A 19,986-nucleotide genomic window follows, 5' to 3' on the forward strand; every position below is an offset into this window, starting at 1 on the left:
ATCCACTCAAGTGTCAACTTGCATTTAAATATACACATTAATCATACAACTCATAAACAAACAATCACAACTCCGCTGCTCTTCACGACAGACATCCCGGTAAAAATCGAGTAGATCAAGGAGGCAACTGACTCTTCGACTCCTCGGGGAACTTCCTAAACAAATCCGCCAGATGATCAATTGGCGCAGCCATCAACCCAGCCACAGTCTCAAACGGCGGCTTGTCAGGCGCACTGGGGTGGCTCCGCGTGGGGATAAACTTCTTGGTCCGCATGAACTTCTTCGTCTGCTTCTCCGAGTCATCCTTGTCAAGGGTCTTCTCCAGCGAAGGCAGATCCTCGGCCTCTTCCTCTTTGATGTGCTGGCTTAGATTGTTCCAGAGGGATCGGAGCGTGGGCTCGAACTCGGGGTCTTCGGCGGAGAGGCCCTGGAATTTGTAGAGGTGTTCTTTGACCTGTTCCATGTCAGTAAGGTACGTTGTGTTGAAAGAGGGGGAGGGAAAAGGCGTACAGTCTGATGCTCCGCGCGGTCCTTATCGGCCATTTCCTTCCCTTTGGGAAGGTTCTTCTCCATGAGCGGGTAGACGATCAGCTCCTCACCGATGGAGTGGCGGGCGAGTTCCCATGTGAACTGGTTCTGCCAGCGGGTTTTCTCATCGGAGGTTTTGGCGGAGAGGATCTTGTTGTAGGCGTCTTCGAGCTCGCGGTGGTCGTCTTTGATTGCGTCTGCGAGGCGAGTCATGGTGGGCGAGGTGATTGCGAAGGTGCGGTTCTGGATAAGTTTGGATGTGATGGGTGTGAGTGTGGATGGTCTGAGGGTGAGAGTTGTTCTGGAGGCGAGGCAGCGGGGGAACATGGTTAAGTTATAGATATGTTGCAGGCTGTGCTAAGATGAGGGGTTGAGTCTGTTGTAGCAGTACTTTTATATACTTTGTTGTGGATGCGAGTGTATAGTTCGTAAGGTAGCTTGGGGGAGATCATTCTCCACATGCCCCACAGTTGAGGGTTGGCCAATCACACAGCGAGAATTACCAAGAATGAGCATGAAATTAATGTCATGTTCACGTCATGTTCTAGACTTGTCGGTATGGTTGCATTCCTTTCTTGAATTATCCTGATCCATTGATTAAGAGCGCTGTTCACAGTGACGTACACACATTTCTGCCTTGAAATCATGAGTACAGATCAAGGAGTGTTCTTGTGGCCTTGGAATGATACGCAAGTATGAGCTATGCCAACAAATGAACTTGCATGATAGGTGCGGAAAACTGTCAGTGTCATTGACATAGCTTGTTTTGTTATTAATACCTAGCACCTGATTCGAGCATTCCTACAACTGGTGCCAGGGTACTATGACCGCCTCGTGATGCAAACAACGGAATAGAATCAAGATATTCCCAGCATTGATCGAGATCGAGATCGAGGACTAATATTGGCGAAATTGGCAAACATTAGCTGTATACGATCAGATCATGCAACCAAGACGATATATTTCCTTGCTTGAACTTTTACCATAGGTGACGTCTAGAGCAGAGACCTGTTCATCTGGCTCAGAGGAACCTCTCCCAATAGATCCAATGGTGTGAAGCAACTTCTCACTAGACGTCTTGGTAGACACACAAGCTTAGATTGGGTAATCTCACATATCCCCAGTACGAGTGCCCAGTGACGCATCGTCTTGAGACAGCCATCTATCATGACCGACAAGTACTTGCAGACAATCAGCGGTGCTCTGGACTGCGTTAGGTTTAGTATAGTGATGATGTTGGTAGCATTGTGGCCTCATGTCACTATTGTACAAGAGTGATGGGATATACATTCTAACACTCTAGCGTCTGATTGGGACACACGAGGGTCCAGAAAAACCTGTGGTTTCTGCGATATTTTGTTCTAGAAAACACGATAGCCCTTTACCCTTTGCGGACGAGTCTGCGAGGGATTTGGAACATTCATGACAAACTCATCTCCAGAATATAATTATTCTCTCATTCCTAAGCAGTCACACCCTCGGTCTCTACTACCCTCACCACATAATTGGCCATGCTCGCTTTATCATTCGTCAAATCCGTCGAGGTCTGCTGAAGTCCCTAAGACCGCCGTGTACAGCCTGATGAGGATACGGCTGGAACCAACCCATCCAGAGGGCCTTGGCGATGTATTTAAAAGGATCAATGTCCTTCTGGTCGGTATGAACACAGCAATATCCGTTGGCTTTGTTGATACTGGCAGAAAGCGCATCATCCTCCACAGGCAAAACAACGGCCACTTTTCCGCCGTGCGATACCACCATTCCGAGATTATTAATGCTACTGCCCTTGCTAACGCCTTCAAACGCATGCAAGAGCCGCTTCTCCCACCTTGAGACTCTGGTATTCTTGATCTGGTGGGCAATGGACTGGTCGCTATGTGGTAGTCGATCATGGCATCGCTCTTGGACTGGTCGATTAGAGTCTCCTCGAATGAGATGCTACGTCTCGCGGCGGTGATGATAGGGTGAATATTGCTCTTGACAGCCATTTGAATAGCAAAGGCCCCGACTGCTATAGATAGCCGGCGCGATACGGGAGTAGCTGGATGGCATGGTTCAGGCAGGCCAAGTGGTGATATAATGCACCAGAATTTGCTATGCAGACAGCTCTTGGGACGCAATGTCTTTGACTCCTCCACAGGATCACCTGTTATCTGAGCAGGCTTATTGTGTTCATATTCCTATTTGCTTTGCAACAATGAAGTCTCTTCCGCCAAACTCGTCAAGCACCCCAACTTATTTGTTGACGAGTCCGACTTATGAAGGAGATGTGGTAGCAGATATCAATGGAACACTGCAGCATACATATCCCAGGCTGGAAAGGTGTCATCTGCAGAGATAGAATCTATGTAAGCTTACCTATAGCCTATACTACGGCGCCAGCTGCAAGTATCATTCTAGCAAGTCTACCATCAGCAATAAAAAAGTGGAGGATGCACAGCTTGCTGATACTAGTATTTCTCAACATACTGAGCTCATTCTCTGGATTACACTACACAATGGTATACTCGCGCTTTCATAGGCAAGCAACTTGACTGCTGAGTTAACACCTTGGATCTGATCAATCGATTCACAGTTATCCCAGATCTCCGATGGGACCTTTGTGGAAACTGAAGCAAAGATGGTATTCACATAGCATTCTGCGAAGGAGCGTAACAGATCACTCATGAGAAACATGCAACCTTTATGTTGAACGGGGCAAAGTTAGCCTTTTGGCTTCCCTTGCACAATTATTCAACAAGAAGATAACTATACCTGGAGCGTATCCTAGTTCTCTTGCACTTCGGCGGGAGGAGTCGTCCACCGATACCAACAGCATGATGGCTTCGGGGCATACTATGTCAGCACTTCAACTAGTTGACATAAAGCTGGAGGAATGCGCACCGCGCAACCGCAGATCCCACAGGACGGTCCTACGTGTCCACACTCGACGCAAAACTTGCAATCAGAGCACTAAACGCTTAGCTGTAGATTCAGAAAGACGGCCGAAATACTTACAGACATGCATCCGCCAGAGCTATCCGAACGCGAGTCGATTATAGGGAGTGTCCGAGCAGCTACCATGGTGGAGGTTGCTAGGACGAGTAGGACACTGATAAGACGCATTTTGGAGATAGAATGTCAAAGGATTCGAAGGATCAACAAAGAGAGAGAATGCGATCCTTCGGAAATCTGGGCGATGCAAGGGGGGAACAAAGCTATACTAATATGCGAACTGATGCCGCCGTCACAGACAAGGATGATAGCTGGGTTACAGATTATGCAGCATACTCTAAATATTTCCACAATGAATGCGGCATGGCGAGTTATGCTGTGCGCCACTGCTGTCGATCGACAACATGGATAGGGCATTAAGTGCGGGAATATTTTCCAGACAAGAGTGATCTACACAGTACATTCGCTCTTAATTAGCGGAGCCGTCAAGGAAGTATGCCCTTGGACATATAACCACGATAGGCAGGTCGTATCAGGCTAACCGTACTAGCGCCTCATGCTGGCTAAGCTTTACCTATTCATATGGGAGGTATTTAGTTGTAGAGCACCAAATAATCTGACAATTATAAGGCTCTATGAAACACACAATAGAGCACAGTGTTGCCGCCCTTGCAACACTGCATGTATCATCGAACCTCTTAGGGGAATGTTCAAGAGATACAAAGATCAGATAATAGCAGTACATTGAGAAGTCCGTATGTTTCAAAGTTAGTCTGACTGAGCTGCAGCTTTATGCAAAGCTATAGAAAATGCTAGAAATGCTCTAGGTCTAGATCTCACAGTAGATCAATGTCCCACCAAAGCCTGATGCTGAGGCCCGTACCTATTCCCCTGGGGCTTTGCTACATCAATGATTCTCCGCATCTCCTGTTTCTCCTCCTCGGTCAATTCAATCTCCCTAGACGCCCAATTCTGCTCGAGCCGGCTAGCCTTGGTCGTACCGGGGATTGCAATGAACCCCTGCGACGCGACCCAGGCCAGCGCAATCTGACTAGTCATGCAGTTCTTCCGAGCCGCGAGCTTCTTGATCTCCTCCACGATTGCGCGGTTCTTGTAGAAGTTCTCGCCTTGGAATTTGGGGCCTAGATCATCAGCGTTAGCAAACGTAGGTGCGTTAGGTCCGGCGGGGTAACCTACTCCCCCTGCGGAAATCATCCGGGGCAAAGTCATCAGGAGATTTGTATTTGAAGTCGTCGACGAGCCAGCCATGCCCTAGAGGACTGTAGGCGACATAAGCCACCCCTAGCTCTCTACAAGTGTCGATGAGACCGTCAGTCTCGTGAATGGTCTCGAAGGCAGAATACTCCGCCTGCACGGCATCGATCTTGGCGACTGTCATCTGTTAGTAAGATATGATGACAAAAAAGGAATGAAAATCTCACTGGAATTGGCCTTGCGCAGTGTTGCAGCAGAACATTCCGAGAGACCGATATACTTGGTCTTGCCGGCCTTGCGGATCTCGTCGAGTGCAGGAATGGACTCCTCGAGTGGTGTTTCTGCCTCATTAGTATCTTTCAGAGTTTAAGCGTGATGATGACGTACTAGGATCGATCCGGTGCAGGTAGTAGAGGTCAGGCGCGAAGCCAAGTCGCTCAATGGTACCGTCGATGTACTCCTTGATATGAGCAGGGGAATTGGTGACGGAGCGATCGCCAAAGACGTCAAAGCCGCATTTCGAAGCAACTAAAAGGCTCTGTTAACTCATGCAGACTGGACAGGCAACAAGAGTGACTTACTGAAGACCTTGTCCCGGACATTGTGTTTCCGGATGAAATCTCCGAGCAGCTTTTCGTTTACACCAGCTTGGTAGACGACCTTGCTTGACATGTTAGACTTCTTGCCTGAAGGTCGGAGGACTGGCGCTCACAGCAGTGTCCCAAAAGGTACATCCTAGTTCAATCGCTTTCATCAGAACGGGTTCCGCTTCTTCGAAAGAGAGATTGGAGCCCAAGCCGAAGCTTAAGCCCATGGCACCGAAGCCGGGTGAAGGCACTTGGATATCGCCGAAGGGGAGTGTTTTGACCATTGTGCTTCCAGGAGAAATAGTATCAGGGGGTTGTGGTTGCAGTTGATTCACGATTTTGATCTACTTGCTTTCTGTTCATGTCGGTAGCGGCGATGGATGAATATATACCTCGTTGCGGAGCGCTCGTCATTGCGGTGCACAAAGATTGGCATATTGGTAGAATATTCTGTGACATCATACACTGGATATCATTTAACCAATCGCCTGGCTAATCTCCGGGGAATTAGAGAGCTCTGATAGCCATCTGATAGTAATTTCTTTGAGCCTATGTTCTTAAAACCGATACACCCGAAACTCCGATAGTGCTGACTCGGGATGTGGGTCAAAGGATCTGATGAGGGTTTCGGAGAAACACTCCTCTTCAAAGTGCATACTATTGGTTAACTGAAACAGTGAATTTGTTGCCAACCTGCTAACCTGGCTGATCACCTATGTGGTTTGACATATACCAAACCCCTCAGCGAAAAAGGTGTCCAGACAACCATCTCTAACTAGTACGGATGGCAGCAGTGGGTCAACACAGCAAGGATACAACATGATTCATAGTGGAGATTCGTTTCTCTCGCTTCTCCTCCTATACACATCTCTCCACATGCACTCTACACTACTCCATCGCCTGAAATGCTCTATACTTCTGGATTTTGATTGGTCAATTAGGCCGTGGATGCATGATGCTCTTTGGAGGATGGGTAAAATCACGTGCTTATGTATTATGTAATAGGGTGGGATTGTACAAAGCACGTGATCAGGCCCCCTGGCCAATGGAACACCCCTTGCTTTTCGAGTCTCAATTGAGACTGAGAGTCTCCTCAGACATAATGAGCAGATCAATCGAGTTTCTTAAAATATACTCATCACTGAGTATGGACTGCGCTTGCTACCCTGCAGGACCGAGGGTGCTCAGCCATCCGTCATCATTGCATAGCCACAGTCTTCCTTCTCTTGTAAAATGCTCGTATAAGTGTGGCTGAGGCCCATATTTCTCACAGCTGCCTGGCCTTACCCCTCAGGTTGACTCAGATCATCAACAAAACCGCTCGGTTTCCAATAATTGTTTGGCTATTACTTGGATGCTCAGGCAGAGTCCGAATTGTCCCTCAAACATGAAAACTCCGACAGTACAGTCTAGGATCAAAGGATCTATCTTTGGCGTGGCAGTCGTTGATGCCCTCGGTGGGCCGGTAGAGTTCCAGCCACGGGGAAGCTTCCCGCCAGTAACTCACTTCATGCACAATGATACCTTTGATGTTCCACCAGGGTCAGCATCATCACATGTCCATACCATTCGCTCTGAAACTGATCAAGGAATAACGCAGCACATGGACTGACGACACATCCATGACCCTATGTCTTGCCCAGTCCCTCATCGCCTCAAAAGGCAATTTCATCCCTCAGGCTGCAATCCGCAACTATATCAAGTGGCACGAGAATGGATACTTATCAGCTACTGATGAATGCTTCGATATTGGGTCCGGAACCAGACAAGCATTGATGATCTGGAGACACTACTTTGACAGATCGCCTCATATTCGCGAAGATGACCCGAATGGTCACGAGGGCGGACAGCCTGAAATTGACAGAGCCTTGAAGCGCGAAGTAAGTGCATGGTCCAAGAGACAAAGGATACAATACTGATAGTGGTAGGTGTTTTGTGGAAACGGGTCCCTTATGCGCGTTGCACCCATTGGGCTGGTGTATTTGCGGGACATGGACAGAGCATTGTCCAACGCTGCCCTTTCCTCAAATGCTACTCATCCTTACCCCACATGTGCCGAGTGCTGCCAGATCTACACCAGACTTCTTGTGCGCGCTGTGAATGGCGCTAGTAAGGAAGATCTTGCAAATGAGTTCGCTAGGATAGAGTTTACAGATGTTAAGGTGAAGCAACGGCTTGATCGCTATTCAAGTCTTGTCGATTGGGAGAGCACGGATGAAGATGATATCAAATCATCGGGATACGTTCTTTCCACGCTCGAGGCTGCTCTGTGGGCTTTCTTTACCTCAAGCACCTTTCAAAGCGGAGCTGTCAAGGTCGTAAACCTGGGCAATGATGCAGATACTGTGGGGGCGGTATATGGAGGGCTCGCTGGAGCATATTATGGGGTCGAAGATATACCAGCTGAGTGGATTGCGGGCCTGCAAAAGAAAGATGTTGTTGAAGAAATCGCATCCGGTCTGTGTTCCCTTAGTTAGTGCTGTTGCTTATCCCCTTATTTAAATGCCAGTCCAAAGCTCGTGACAAATAGATAAGGCAGAATCTACCCGCGGATGCTAGTCGTTCATATGGAAGAAAAGCAGGAATCGATCTCTGACAAGAAGCGGAGATCTCTTTTCGCCCACTGCATTTACTCAATGTGAATCTCAACACTGCCGCATCGTCGCATTCTAGATATATATTTCCGCTCCGCATCTCTCAGCTGACAAGACTCGTCGCGTCATACTCGCTACTCCTCCCAATGTAGAGCGCAAAAGGCTATTCAGCTACATCTCTCTAAGTAGATAGATACTGTTGCAGTCGGAGCTCGAAAGCTGTAGAAGTGTTTCTGACGTTCAACACGTGTTCAGGGGCCCAAGGAGTCTGCAGCTCGTATTAAGAACAAGTGTCTAAAATACAGACAGAAAGCGTAGAACAGAATACGAGGTGGACATTCCATCAGTGATCCGTGATAAAGGAAAGACCATTCCCGTCGAGATCCATTCCTATCCTTCTCCTTCGTGAGTGCACAAGTCAACCCCTTCTTTCCCTCTACAATATTAATAATGATTAGCTAGACAGGCCGGGAGATATCTACCGCCTCAGCCTCGCCAACAAAGCGCTGTACAACCTATTGCAAGACCCCTTATACAGACGACTCCTCCAACCCGGTTCCAGCCGTCACAATGGCACGAGGATTTGAGTAAAGTTCGTCATGGATCCTGTATGCAGGATTAATTCGTACTTAGCCAATTGAACGCAGGTTTGTTCCCGGATAGCCCTAACATTACCCCTCATCATGGCGCCGGCTTGAGGCGGGGACCTTGTGAAGTCCGAAACACCCCACCTCCGTTGTCGGATGTATCCCAGTCTTCGAGTCTTCCACTCCTGACCCTCCCGCTGGAAGATTAATGCTTGAAGCTGATCTAAAATCATCTCCCTGATCATTGCAACATGCTTTCTGCCCGAGGGGAAACATATGCCAAGGCTGGCTTGGCTAATAGCTACCTGGCACCCAAGACCCCCTTCGACAAAGATAACAAGCAGGGTGTGGTGTCTTTCCTTAATGCAGAGAATGTACCCAGCTCCTCACTGAGATCCTAAACATGGATGCGTATATATTAACTGACGAGGTGGTAGTTCCTGATGCACGATGTAATGCTTGAATACATCCGCACACAGGTGAAGCGTTGGACTACCCACTATAGAGAACAGAGGTTGGCTAAGCAAGTGTAAACAGGTAGCATCCAGCGTCAACCACTCGGATCTCACCTACCATGAAGGCCCCTTTGGCTCAAGGCGTCTCCGAGCAGCCATGGCCAGTCACATTACTACGTACTTCCACCCCACTACGCCAATCTCGCCTGATCACATCATTTTCGCAAATGGCGTGACAAGCCTGAACGCGCTCTGTGCTCTCAGTCTAACCGACCCGGCGACGGGATTCTCCTGGGTCAACCTATCTACGGCTCCTTCAACGGAGATCTCCGCGTGCCATCCAGCTGCCAACTAATCTACACCCCCTTCCACGGGGACGATCAATTCAGCCCAGACGCCGTGGCTCGGTACGAGGAAGCCTTCCTGCAAGCGCGAGAGACCGGGGTAACAATCCGGGCCCTTCTGATCTGCAACCCGCACAATCCGCTCGGCAGATGCTACCCGCGCGAGGCCTTAGAGGCGCTACTGCGGTTCTGCCAAAAGTACCATATCCATCTCATCAGCGACGAAGTGTACGCGCTATCAGTGTACGGGGATGATGACTCAACCGATGGCTTTGTTTCTATTCTGTCGATCGACCTCGTCCCGCTCGGGGTTGACCCGGCCCTGATACATGTGCTGTACGGCATGTCGAAAGATTTCGCGGCATCGGGGTTACGGCTGGGATGTTTAATCAGCCAGAATCAGAAGTTCTTACAGGCGGTTTTGTCGATGAGGTAAAGTGGATGCCCGTTCATTCATGTTATGTAGCAACGGTCTCACTCCTTCGTGTGGATGCAGTCGATTCCACTGGCCTTCGCATATATCATGCAGCATCGCCACTGCTATTCTCGAGGATCAAGGCTTTGTGGAGGCCTTTATTCACAAAAGCCGCCGATTTCTTCGCTCGCAGCGGGATTTGGCGACACGAGTCTTGGAGGAGGCGGGGATCCCTTATACGCAGGGCGGGTAAGTCTTCCTCTGTCCCTCAACTTACAGGTCTCCAAGACAGTGATAGTAAGAAATTAATGTCTGTAGTATCGCGGGCTTTTTCCTCTGGATAGACTTGTCCAAGTGCTTGGATAAGGCGATTGTTGCTAGTCAAGATGGGTGGGCTGCAGAGTTGGATCTGTCCCGCCGGCTGCAACAGATTGGGGTGGAGATGTCGACTGGGTATGCCTATCATAATGAGGTGCCAGGCTGGTTCCGCGTCATCTTCTCACTAGATGAGGAGAGCCTGAAAGAGGGCTTGTCAAGGTAGGTTGCATTTGATTCCACGTTCATATGGAGGGCGGTTAGGTACTAAAGGCTTTCGCAGGATTATCAAGTTCTATCACAGCTCTGGCGGATCACCTTAGAAGAGTTTCGGGAGTCTCCTCTTGTCTACTCAGTTTAGTTATTCCATTCCCTTCTGTGTCTCTGTCGGTCATGTCTTGGCATATACGTCCAGTTGTGGCTTCAGTTCTTCCCGTGGCTACCTTGTTTACGCTGCATATGAGCCTGCGTGATCACCTATCTAGCACATACGACCATACGGTGTGGAAAACAGGGCTTCCCATCCACTCAGCCGTAATTAAGCCCATTATTAACGTGGTAAATTCTTAAAAAGCCTTCGTCTCCTATAAAAGCAGCCTTATATTCTTAGTATGGGTGCTAATAACGTGGGTGAGGACTTTATTACTCCTCATCACCACTCTAAGTAATAGCTCACAAGTGGTGATAAGGGGTGGTAATAAGGCCTTATAAGTGGTAATAGAAGATAACTTTACCAAGCAAAATACATGCTATGGAAAAAATACCGCCTGTTACTTTTGACAACAATGTGGAGTTGAACAGACACTTGACAGACTGCAAAAGAATAGACGCCAATCAAATGGCAGTATCTGCCACACCGAGTCGAGATCATCAATCATTTAGAGCTACACACTATACAGTTCCCTTCTCTTTTTATAAATACCCTTTTTATCTGGCCAGAAGTACTCTATGGCCGTGTCAAGTACGTAGGGTTCAGCCAATGACCGGAGCACGCTAGTCCATGGACTATCCAACACCAGGGCGGAAGTTGAACAACTGTAGCTTAATAATAAAGTCAAACAAAGATTAGATAGTTAGTCATTTGAAATTAGGCAGAATGGGGCGGAGCAGCTAAAATTCTCCGTGAAATCGTTCCAACTGTGCTCAAATGGCTCAAGAACACGTCAACCCCGCGGACTCCCAGTTCTTTTCGAAAGGAGGGTTATCCCTACTCCTTCGAAGTTGTCACGACTGTAACCGAAGGAAGGTCCTATGTTGGGCTTGAGTGTACATTCTCACCACCTGGGCGCAGGCCTCCGAAAGGACCAAGAAAGTCCAACAAGGCGGAGTTGATCTCGCGACTGAGTCTCTTGGAACTGAAAGTCGAGGAACTCAGCGCACAAAGCGTTGCTGAACTTGCCTCTGCAGACATTCAGGAAGGTCCAGAGAGCAGCCACAACGCAGGTTCGTGGCCTTCAAAGTCTTGTGGGAGATGTCATCGTCGTCCCGTTGGCATTTGTTCCTTTACATATGGATCCTGTTACTCGCGAGCACTTAACGGAGTCGGTGCTTGAATTGGTTGAGGAGATTTTGCTTGGACATTTCACAGTTACAATATTGATGTATCCTTATAATATTGGATCGCATTCAAGATTATTGACGGATCAAGACTACGCGTAACTTCCATAAGAGTAAGACTACTGCTGTAGCCACTGCTGTTGTACTCCTTGAGAGTAAATGCTCCAAAATCGCACTAGAGATTTCGAGGGACTAACAAAAATGGGCCCATACTTGCGAGGTTGGTAAGATCTATGAACAGAGATACTCCATTAGGGCTACATATGGAGGTACTGTCTCTTTTGTGAACATTATGTCCTGTGTACTCCGGTAGAGGCAAGTGTAGGTTGTAATCGACATGATTAATTCTTGCCATACAAGGGTTGATAGCATTGCATCATTAAATATCAATCTGAGATACAAGTATTGTCGGACAGTCATTCTTTTTTTCTCTTTTACCACTTCTCCGAATACGGCCTGAGGTCTATTTCATGGGTAAATGAAGTCCTGGGCTGGGTGTGCAAAAACCAGTATGATTCCGCAATCTGGTGAACGCAATGATCAGTACAAGGACTGTTTGTTGCCCCAGGGACTGCTTATACACTTACCCATTTGGGATCAATTTTCGAATCGGGGATTTCTTGACCGTAACCCTTAGTCTTCTCAGTATCAATGATCCCGTCAATGATAGCATGGGACACATGAACGCCCTTGGGCCCGAATTCACGCGCGAGAGACTGGGACAGAGCACGAATTCCAAACTTGCTCATGGCGAACCCAGATAGTCCAGAACTACCTTTGAGTGCAGCCGTTGCACCTATTATAATTAGAGATGTTATATCAATCAATTCAACGAGCTTGTACCTGTGAAAATGAGGGTGGGTGGATACTCTCCTCTGTCTTCATTCAACATCAAGGGCAGTGTGGCCTGAGCGAAGTTGAATGCACCCTTCATGGACGGTTCAAGGCTCCCTAGGAACTCTTCTGGGCTTTGTTCCAGGAAAGGCTTTCTTGCAAATTTACCAGCAACGTTGTAGATCGCTGCTGCGATGCTAAGATCAGGACCAAACTTGGTCTTGATTTGTTCCATTGTCGAACTCATGCTTGAGGAGCTGGCCACGTCAGTAGGTATGCCCATTGCAGAGCCTCCACTCTGCCTGATGTCGTGAACTAAGGGGTCGAGTGATATTTGCGATCGAGCAAGCAGAACCACAGGGTAGGCCTTTGCAAACCTGCGGGCGACAGCACTGCCTGTTCCCGGCCCTGCGCCCGCAATGATTGCAACTGGCTTTGGCATCTTGAAAATCTTGTCAACTTTAAGATTCTAAGAGGATTGAATAGCACTTCACAGCTACAGTCCACTCAGTTTACGGTATCTTGAGGCAGGGTGACATTATCTGCTAAGAAAGTGGACCAATGCACACGGCAACAATCATGAACTCTATGATGGATACTGATGACCCAAGGATTAGGTAATTCTCGGACTCGGGGCTCCCAGTGAATGCCGAGATTATGGCGCACATGTTCCCGAGCCTAGATCCTAGCTTCAATTGGGGTGAATTCGTTGACAATGATGCTGTGGCTTGGAGCTAGCTTAGCCCAATCAGAAATGATGCTGTTGCATAAGGTTTAAGGTAGTCTTCGCTGTGTCCATCGATACATCCTCCAGTACACAAATGGAAATTATGGGGCCTAAGGGTCATCGATAATTTTTCTTAACCTCATCAAAGCCAACTTAAAATTTAAAGAGTCAATATTCGCATCCAACTTCGTTCGCAACATCTTAAATCTAGAAGATGTAAAATAAAATAAAATAAAATAAAATAGAAAAAAAGAAAAGAAAAGGAAAGGAAAAACAAGAAATCTCAGATTGATGTAATATACACGAAGACGAGGGTCAATCAAGACATGATCCTTCTCGACAGTTGCGTAGATCTGTAGGCTTTTCTAGAGCGGATATATCGCCATTACTTATATGTCGTCCTGAAAACTAAATCCTTATCGTATTCAGGGTATTGTCTGTTAGTAAGCGTAAAAATACTGTCACTTTTGATCCTCGGATCTCTCTATCTCTGGTCAACTCCCGCAAAACAGCAATTGTCCCCTCCACGGCCATCTTGCTCATTTTCTTCTCCTTGTGGTTTGCGGGCATGGTTAAATTGTGGAGTTCCCAAGTTGTCTGCGGGACGAGAACGACGATCTTTAGAAGTATATACATCCCATGCATAAGAATGGTGAAAAGAATGTCTTCAAATGGCTCAGAGTCTCACCACATCGGCCATGACATAGTCAGCGAAGAGGGCGAGAAGTGACAAATCTCGGCACTCAACGCTGATATCCGAACCCATGCGGAAACTCCACTGGATGCCATTGACCTATATCGTCCCATGGTTTCGACTGAGGTCGAGTCATTCAAGATTCTTTTTTGTCAGCTTCGGACTTTTGCTCAGTCAGCCGCAAGGGGTCGGGGTCCGAATCAAGCGAGAAACTGGACCCAGATAATGCTATTTAACCATCCCAAGCTGGGAAAGATCGTGACCATCCTTCCACCATCAGCTACTACTTCCCAATTACCATCGGTTCTCCTTACAATGGCGACTATGAGACCCATCGTCTTCTACGCCCACCATGCTGGCCCAAACCCCCAAAAAGGTAGTTATGGTTCTGGAGAGCTCAAAGTCCCCTACAAGGTCAAGCTACTCGAATTTCCAGAGATGAAGCAAGCTGCCTGGAAGAAGATTAATCCTAACGGCTAGGTTCCTGCAATTAAAGATTCCAACACTAGAACCACTCTCTAGGAGTTGGGGGCAATCTTTAAATACCTTGTGACAAAGTACAATAAATAGAACGAGATCAGTTTCCCCAACTAACTCCCAGGAGTCCTACCATGCAATACAGTGGCTCCATTTCTAAGCATCAGGCCAAGGTTCATATTTTAGCCAGGCTGCGTGGTTCAAAATCCATCATAAAGAGCAGCTCCAGACTGCTATTAAATGATATAGCAATAAGATTCAGCGCGTGTCAGGGGTGTTAAACTGGGTCTTGGCAGAACGCAAATACCTGGTTAATGATAAATACAGCGATGTGGATATTGTATTTGTCCCCTGGTTTGATGTCATTCCATGGGTGGCGGGTGATGCGATTGATTTAGAGGACTTTCGCAATGTCCATGCATGGCTGAATACATTGAGATCACGCCCTTCAGTCATTACCGGTCTAGGTGCTAAGTCTGAGGTGCCCAAGAAGCCGTGATAGGCAGATCATGTACAACTAAGTAGTAAGGCACTAAGCAGAACAACCATGGCTTCATATTCCTCATGCATTCATATGTTTATAGAAGCTGTTCATTCTACTTTGTAGCATTAGTATAAGGTAGGTTCATAGTATTCTATTGTAATACCTGTATTACTTACAATATCTGGTGCTCATCGCGCTTATTATAGACTAAGATAAGCTATTCACAGCAAATTCTTACTGCTGATTCCTTTGATCCTGCATGTAACACCCGCCCTGCACTCGTGCGGCTGGGTTGGTACAAGTATAACAGTATCCACTTCCAGATCACCATCTACCGGCCCTTTCAGTAGTTCCCATTCTCTTGGCGAGAGGTGTGACACTGACTCAGGAGAGCTTGGGATGTGTGCATCTAAATTAGTAATCTCAATTCATCTGCAATCTCAGCAGGTCGACAAGAGTTGAAGACCTGAGCATAGAGATCCTGAAAAGTGATTTCTACGCGGATTACTGCTAATAACTTCGGTATAGCGCTGCATGTTGTCATATGCTGCAAGACAGTATAGCATGAAAGAACCCTTCGGCACGGTACTTTGCACCGCAGCTTGCCCCCAATCCTATGACCGCTCTTTCAAACTTCAAATATTTGCACATCTCCATACTTTCGGAGTTGCGGCCCGCGGGAAATCAGGTGGTGGAATTGGCTTATTGGCCCACACCTTGCGCCCTATCGTTGACAAAACTCAATTATCTGGAAATTGATGGCTGCCCCGCAGGCACAAACTCCCTAGAAGAAATGAAACAAATAAGATGTAAATAAGCAGTTGAATTTCCTGGCAGGCTACCTGTGCATTTGTCTAGCTTCTGGCGTTTCTCCCGCTTGGTGCCACTTGGATCTTCATATCGCTCAATCAAAGCCCTTGTAACTATATGTCGGGCTCTTTGACTCGGACTACTCCGAACAGGACGGAGTCCTCGCTGAATGCGCCGACCCCTCAATCTAGATATACTATGACCAAAGCGATTGCTTCGGCGGCCATTTCAGCGCAAAACGAGACAGATAATGCCTTGGTGGACGGATCCATTGATATGAGACATCCTCGTCATGCCAATATGCAGACTCTTGTGAGCCATGGAGGTACCAGTTCGGCACTCAGTCTCTCCAGAGCGGCCGCCACAATCCTTATCTGTACATTGGCTGGGATTACATTTGTCGGCAGCATGAGCACTGGCCTGCTGACTATCGGGTTACCCAGAATGGCGAATGATCTTCACCTACCGGACAATTTACTTTTATGGTGAGTGAGAGCGGTCTTTTCACCGATCCTATTGGGTACGATTGGAAGTTTACGCTTTGGTTACATTATGCTTATCAGATCCGTCAAATTCTTAGGCCTACCTCGGTGTACTCGTAAGCAGATTCCGCCTCAAGCAGCACACAATTATACTAACGTTGCGATAGACTTGCAAATGGGTGCTGCCTCCTACTTGCTGGCTCGTTAGCAGACTTAATTGGGAACCGCATGATCAATCTGGCAGGATGTGTTTTACTCTGTGTCTTTATCCTCGCGTGTGGCCTCGCTCAAACCGGTGTCCAATTGATTCTATTCCGCGCTTTTCAGGGAGTTGCCACCTCGATGTGCCTTCCAACTGCCTTTAGCATCTTGACGGATTCCATGCCGGCCGGGACACGACGGAACGTTGGTTTTGCGTGTTTAGGATTGGGCCAACCTCTTGGGTTTTCCTTTGGGCTTGTCTTTGGCGGCATTCTCGAATCATCGTCCCTGGGATGGAGATTCGGCTACTATCTGTGCACTGGAGTCGCGTTGATTCTGGCGGTCATTAATTATTTCAAGCTTCCGAAGAGCTCACGGCATCAAACGATGTCGTGGGGAAGGCTGAAGGAAGAGATTGACTGGATAGGCCTTGCCTTGTCCAGTTCCGGTCTAGGAATACTCTCCTACGTTTTTGCGTATGCCGACCTCGCCACTGACGTGGTTACTGCTCTCTTAAACGCAAACTGACCAGGGGAAATGCTTTGGACTAGTGTCATCACGGAAGACGTCTCCAGTATTAAAAAAGGACCTAATATTGCGCTGCTCTGTATCGCGACAGCGCTACTACCGGCCTTTCTTTTTTGGATGAATCGACAGGAGAAGCTGGGAAGACCAGCCCTGATTCCTAATTCCCTCTGGCGTAACAGTGCATTCACTTCTATTTGCCTCATGGTTTTGCTCTCCTGGGCAGTTCTCAATGGAACGGAAACCATACTGAGTCTATTGTATGTCTTCCGGTCTGATCTCAAGTCTCAGCAGATCTAATTAGGCGCAGCTTCCAAAATGTTCAACAACTATCTGCCTTTCAGGCATCCATCCGATTCTTACCGAATGTGATTGTCGGAATAGTTCTGAATCTGGCGACTGGTCTTCTTGTTCACCGTCTCCGTGCTGACCATCTAGTGCTCTTCACTACCTTTCTGAGTGCTGGTTCACCTCTGCTTATGGCTGTCATTGACCCACATTGGTCTTGGTGGTATTGCGCCTTCTGGGCCGTACTATTGGGGCCTCTCTCTGCTGATGGTAAGCAATTGGCACCTTTTTCCAGTCCACGCAGAATGGAAATAGTTTGAGACGGCAATTTCCGTCGAAGTGTGCTAATAAATGCTCATGTCTAATAGTTATCTTTACCGTTGCAAATTTAATCATCACCGACGTCTTCTCCCCAGAGACCCAAGGACTTGCAGGCGCTGTCTTCAACACCATTGCCCAGTTTGGGACATCCATTGGCCTTACACTTTTCGCGATCATATCTGCTAGTGTAACAAAGGAGTCCTCATATGTACAGAAGGGTTCGCCCGAAGCACTCTTGTTGGGATATAAGGCCGTGTTTTGGACCTGTTTTGCACTTATGTTACTTGCTACCGGTATTGGTGCTTGGGGTCTGCGAACAGTCGGAAAAGTGGGATTGAAGAGAGAATAAGCCGCTCTTGGGACGATCGGATCAGTGCCTAAAAGACAGCAAGGGTCGCAGCCTCTACAAGCCCATGGGTCCGTTACGGTCAATCTAACCTCGCTAATGTCTACTTCACAAAGCAACTTGCGAAGATATACCCCAGAATCAAGTCCGTTGCCGTCCACCCGGGCAGCAATGTCGGCACCAACATCTCCTCTAGCCCCAGACAGTCTTACAAGATTCTGATTCCTTTTATATTTACCCGAACCGATTCTTCGTGATCCCTGTCAAGGATGGAGCGCTTAATCAGCTCTGGGCCGCCACCGGTCCAAATGAAGATGTCAAACAAGCTGCCTTCTACTATCCAGTCGGAGTAGAATTCAACGGGAACCCAATGGTCAACGATCCAAAGATGGCAGAGAAACTGTGGGATTTCACGGAGACAAAACTGCGGGAACACGCATTTTGAGTTTTTGTTCTTCCCTTTCTCAATGTTAATTTCCACGTGAGATACCAATATCCGTTATGTAGTATTGGCGGAGATTCCCTCCTGTTTCCGTCGGTCTTTGCAGGACCAGCGGCCGCTGTTTGCTCTTTTCCTGCTTCTCCGGCCTATTTAGGCCTCGCGGCTTTTCTCTCTCGCCTTCTCTATAGATAGATCGAACTAGCTCTATTCCCCCTTTCTGGCTTCCTATGTAGGCATACATGACGCCTTCAAGTATTAAAACCAAAGGAATTTAGACCCTCTCATCGGGCTGACGATTGGCTTCCAGGCGATGACTAATCATGCTGACATAATGTAATGCACAACCGAGCGGCCATTCCAATCGAGTGGTGCTGGAAAGTGTACGGAGTAGAAGCATATGATTCCACTATCTTAGAGTGGTTGAGCCCAATATGACACCGACACTATCCTCCCCGAAAATACGCCTTATTTGCGATACGATAGAGAACCCAGCATGATACGACACTTCCAGGGAGAAATGACATCGTTATGGTCCGAATGAGACTAAAACTGCAAAGGCAGATTGGACCCCCACAAATACGAGAGTCAGCGTCCAGGGGAAATCCAACCTCGTTCTCACCTCATCTCTCCCTTCAGACTGAAAATGTCCTCTCCTCAAGTGATTCTCTATGCCAAATGGTACTCGGACTGCTCTGCACGCCTGCGTCTTGCGCTTCAGCTCAAGGACATCAAATATGTGTATATGCCAGTCGACGAACCAAACGCGGCTGCCTACAAAGAAATAAACCCGTCCGGCTTAGTCCCAACGTTGGTCGTGCAAGAAGATCAGCAGCCTTCCTCAAACCAGAAAGCCAGCAAGTCCACTGTAATATGGCAGTCACTCGCCGCGTTGGAGTATCTGGAAGAGAGATATCCGCCATCACAAACCCGAAAAGGTCTCCTCCCGCCAGAAACGGACCTACAGGGACGAGCAACAGTTCGCTGCTTGATGAATATCATCGCGTCAGACATCCATCCCTTGACCACCGCCCGAGTGTGTCGCCGGATCTGTGAGCAGTTCCCTTGTTCCGCAACTGAGACAGCGGCCGCCACGGGGAATTGTGAGTGGGATAAGTTTTGGATCGAACAAGGTTTGGCCAAGTACGAGCGTGTGGTTAAGGACAGTAGTGGAACGTATAGTTATGGCGAAAATATCACGCTCGCGGATGTGTGTCTCTTGCCTGCGATATGGACCGCGGAAAGATACGGACTGCTTCTTGATGGGTTTCCTACGATCTGTCGCATTGTCGAGGCATTGCATCGTGTTGAGGCTGTGCAGAGAGCCCATTGGAGATGCCAGCCGGATACACCGGAAGAACATAGGTTTCCATGACAAGCTCGGCGAAATGCTTCCAATTAGTTTGACGAGTGTTGGTTATTAGTGCTTATTATGCCACTACCTGAGAAGACAGTGTTTGGACTTAGTGCTCTTGCTTCTTGGGTTGGTGTTTCTAATGATATAAGCTGCATTTGACCATGTGAACAACGTCTATTTCTTTTCCTCCCTTGGCGTTTTCCTGTTTGTCTGCTTCGTACAATCTAGCCAGGTTGTACTGTCTGATACTGGGCTGCATATGATCATGTTAATGGGCGAAGCCCAAGAACCCTGGATAACTTTGCTCAAGGCTATACTACTCAATGATCACTAATGATCGCCTAGCTAAGCATTAACCAAACCGCTAACCCACACAAGGCTAGTTGGCACGCTGAAGTAGTATTTATAACTTTAAATCATCCCTAGCATGTAATCTCCAGCCACCAGGACGATATACTATTTTATTTTTA

The 19,986-nt window shown here is 47.8% G+C and overlaps 11 protein-coding genes across 11 annotated transcripts; 6 read left to right on the plus strand and 5 right to left on the minus strand.

The window, feature by feature from the left end:
* Positions 1-12: 12 nt before the first annotated feature.
* Positions 13-873, minus strand: P174DRAFT_506916 (hemerythrin HHE cation binding domain protein). Its single transcript, XM_024831343.1, has 2 exons — positions 511-873; positions 13-454 (listed from the first exon to the last, which is right to left on the minus strand). The coding sequence occupies exons 1-2, from the start codon at positions 853-855 to the stop codon at positions 116-118; spliced, it is 684 nt and encodes a 227-aa protein (XP_024678697.1). The 5' UTR covers positions 856-873; the 3' UTR covers positions 13-115.
* A 1,185-nt stretch (positions 874-2,058) lies between these two features.
* P174DRAFT_434521 (uncharacterized protein) lies at positions 2,059-3,633 on the minus strand (the record flags this gene model as incomplete). Its single annotated transcript, XM_024825885.1, has 6 exons — positions 2,059-2,324; positions 2,357-2,708; positions 2,998-3,167; positions 3,283-3,374; positions 3,412-3,440; positions 3,526-3,633. The coding sequence occupies 6 exons, from the start codon at positions 3,631-3,633 to the stop codon at positions 2,059-2,061; spliced, it is 1,017 nt and encodes a 338-aa protein (XP_024678698.1).
* Positions 3,634-4,303: 670 nt separating this feature from the next.
* Positions 4,304-5,600, minus strand: P174DRAFT_454240 (putative aldo-keto reductase (YakC)). Its single transcript, XM_024829222.1, has 6 exons — positions 5,390-5,600; positions 5,259-5,337; positions 5,065-5,205; positions 4,905-5,018; positions 4,660-4,854; positions 4,304-4,604 (listed from the first exon to the last, which is right to left on the minus strand). The coding sequence occupies exons 1-6, from the start codon at positions 5,546-5,548 to the stop codon at positions 4,309-4,311; spliced, it is 984 nt and encodes a 327-aa protein (XP_024678699.1). The 5' UTR covers positions 5,549-5,600; the 3' UTR covers positions 4,304-4,308.
* Positions 5,601-6,373: 773 nt separating this feature from the next.
* P174DRAFT_445096 (ADP-ribosylglycohydrolase family protein) lies at positions 6,374-7,930 on the plus strand. The gene is made up of 3 exons (XM_024828251.1): positions 6,374-6,806; positions 6,865-7,144; positions 7,193-7,930. Exons 1-3 carry the CDS (start codon positions 6,652-6,654, stop codon positions 7,739-7,741), a joined length of 984 nt encoding a protein of 327 aa, XP_024678700.1. The 5' UTR covers positions 6,374-6,651; the 3' UTR covers positions 7,742-7,930.
* Positions 7,931-8,696: 766 nt separating this feature from the next.
* On the plus strand, positions 8,697-10,534 carry P174DRAFT_515296 (acc synthase; the record flags this gene model as incomplete). The annotated part of the gene is made up of 7 exons (XM_024832161.1): positions 8,697-8,819; positions 8,883-8,924; positions 8,983-9,132; positions 9,165-9,676; positions 9,741-9,908; positions 9,978-10,196; positions 10,258-10,534. 7 exons carry the CDS (start codon positions 8,697-8,699, stop codon positions 10,295-10,297), a joined length of 1,254 nt encoding a protein of 417 aa, XP_024678701.1. The 3' UTR covers positions 10,298-10,534.
* Positions 10,535-11,856: 1,322 nt separating this feature from the next.
* P174DRAFT_445098 (oxidoreductase) lies at positions 11,857-12,919 on the minus strand. Its single transcript, XM_024828252.1, has 3 exons — positions 12,375-12,919; positions 12,119-12,327; positions 11,857-12,055 (listed from the first exon to the last, which is right to left on the minus strand). Exons 1-3 carry the CDS (start codon positions 12,805-12,807, stop codon positions 11,966-11,968), a joined length of 732 nt encoding a protein of 243 aa, XP_024678702.1. The 5' UTR covers positions 12,808-12,919; the 3' UTR covers positions 11,857-11,965.
* A 107-nt stretch (positions 12,920-13,026) lies between these two features.
* P174DRAFT_445099 (uncharacterized protein) lies at positions 13,027-13,869 on the minus strand. The gene has a single exon (XM_024828253.1). The coding sequence runs from the start codon at positions 13,660-13,662 to the stop codon at positions 13,501-13,503; it is 162 nt and encodes a 53-aa protein (XP_024678703.1). The 5' UTR covers positions 13,663-13,869; the 3' UTR covers positions 13,027-13,500.
* On the plus strand, positions 13,466-14,756 carry P174DRAFT_496438 (uncharacterized protein). Its single transcript, XM_024830884.1, has one exon. The coding sequence runs from the start codon at positions 13,898-13,900 to the stop codon at positions 14,264-14,266; it is 369 nt and encodes a 122-aa protein (XP_024678704.1). The 5' UTR covers positions 13,466-13,897; the 3' UTR covers positions 14,267-14,756.
* A 1,209-nt stretch (positions 14,757-15,965) lies between these two features.
* P174DRAFT_377631 (putative transporter) lies at positions 15,966-17,723 on the plus strand (the record flags this gene model as incomplete). Its single annotated transcript, XM_024822763.1, has 6 exons — positions 15,966-16,042; positions 16,138-16,155; positions 16,207-16,716; positions 16,792-17,025; positions 17,076-17,323; positions 17,422-17,723. 6 exons carry the CDS (start codon positions 15,966-15,968, stop codon positions 17,721-17,723), a joined length of 1,389 nt encoding a protein of 462 aa, XP_024678705.1.
* Positions 17,724-18,805: 1,082 nt separating this feature from the next.
* Positions 18,806-19,151, plus strand: P174DRAFT_377632 (uncharacterized protein; the record flags this gene model as incomplete). Its single annotated transcript, XM_024822764.1, has 2 exons — positions 18,806-18,969; positions 19,040-19,151. The coding sequence occupies 2 exons, from the start codon at positions 18,806-18,808 to the stop codon at positions 19,149-19,151; spliced, it is 276 nt and encodes a 91-aa protein (XP_024678706.1).
* A 176-nt stretch (positions 19,152-19,327) lies between these two features.
* On the plus strand, positions 19,328-19,507 carry P174DRAFT_332766 (uncharacterized protein; the record flags this gene model as incomplete). Its single annotated transcript, XM_024821672.1, has 1 exon — positions 19,328-19,507. A coding segment is annotated over one exon (180 nt), but the record flags the coding sequence as incomplete, so codon positions are not given.
* Between the last annotated feature and the right edge of the window lie 479 nt (positions 19,508-19,986).

This window comes from Aspergillus novofumigatus (genome assembly GCF_002847465.1).
Source record: "Aspergillus novofumigatus IBT 16806 chromosome Unknown P174scaffold_8, whole genome shotgun sequence".
Lineage (NCBI taxonomy): Eukaryota > Fungi > Ascomycota > Eurotiomycetes > Eurotiales > Aspergillaceae > Aspergillus > Aspergillus novofumigatus.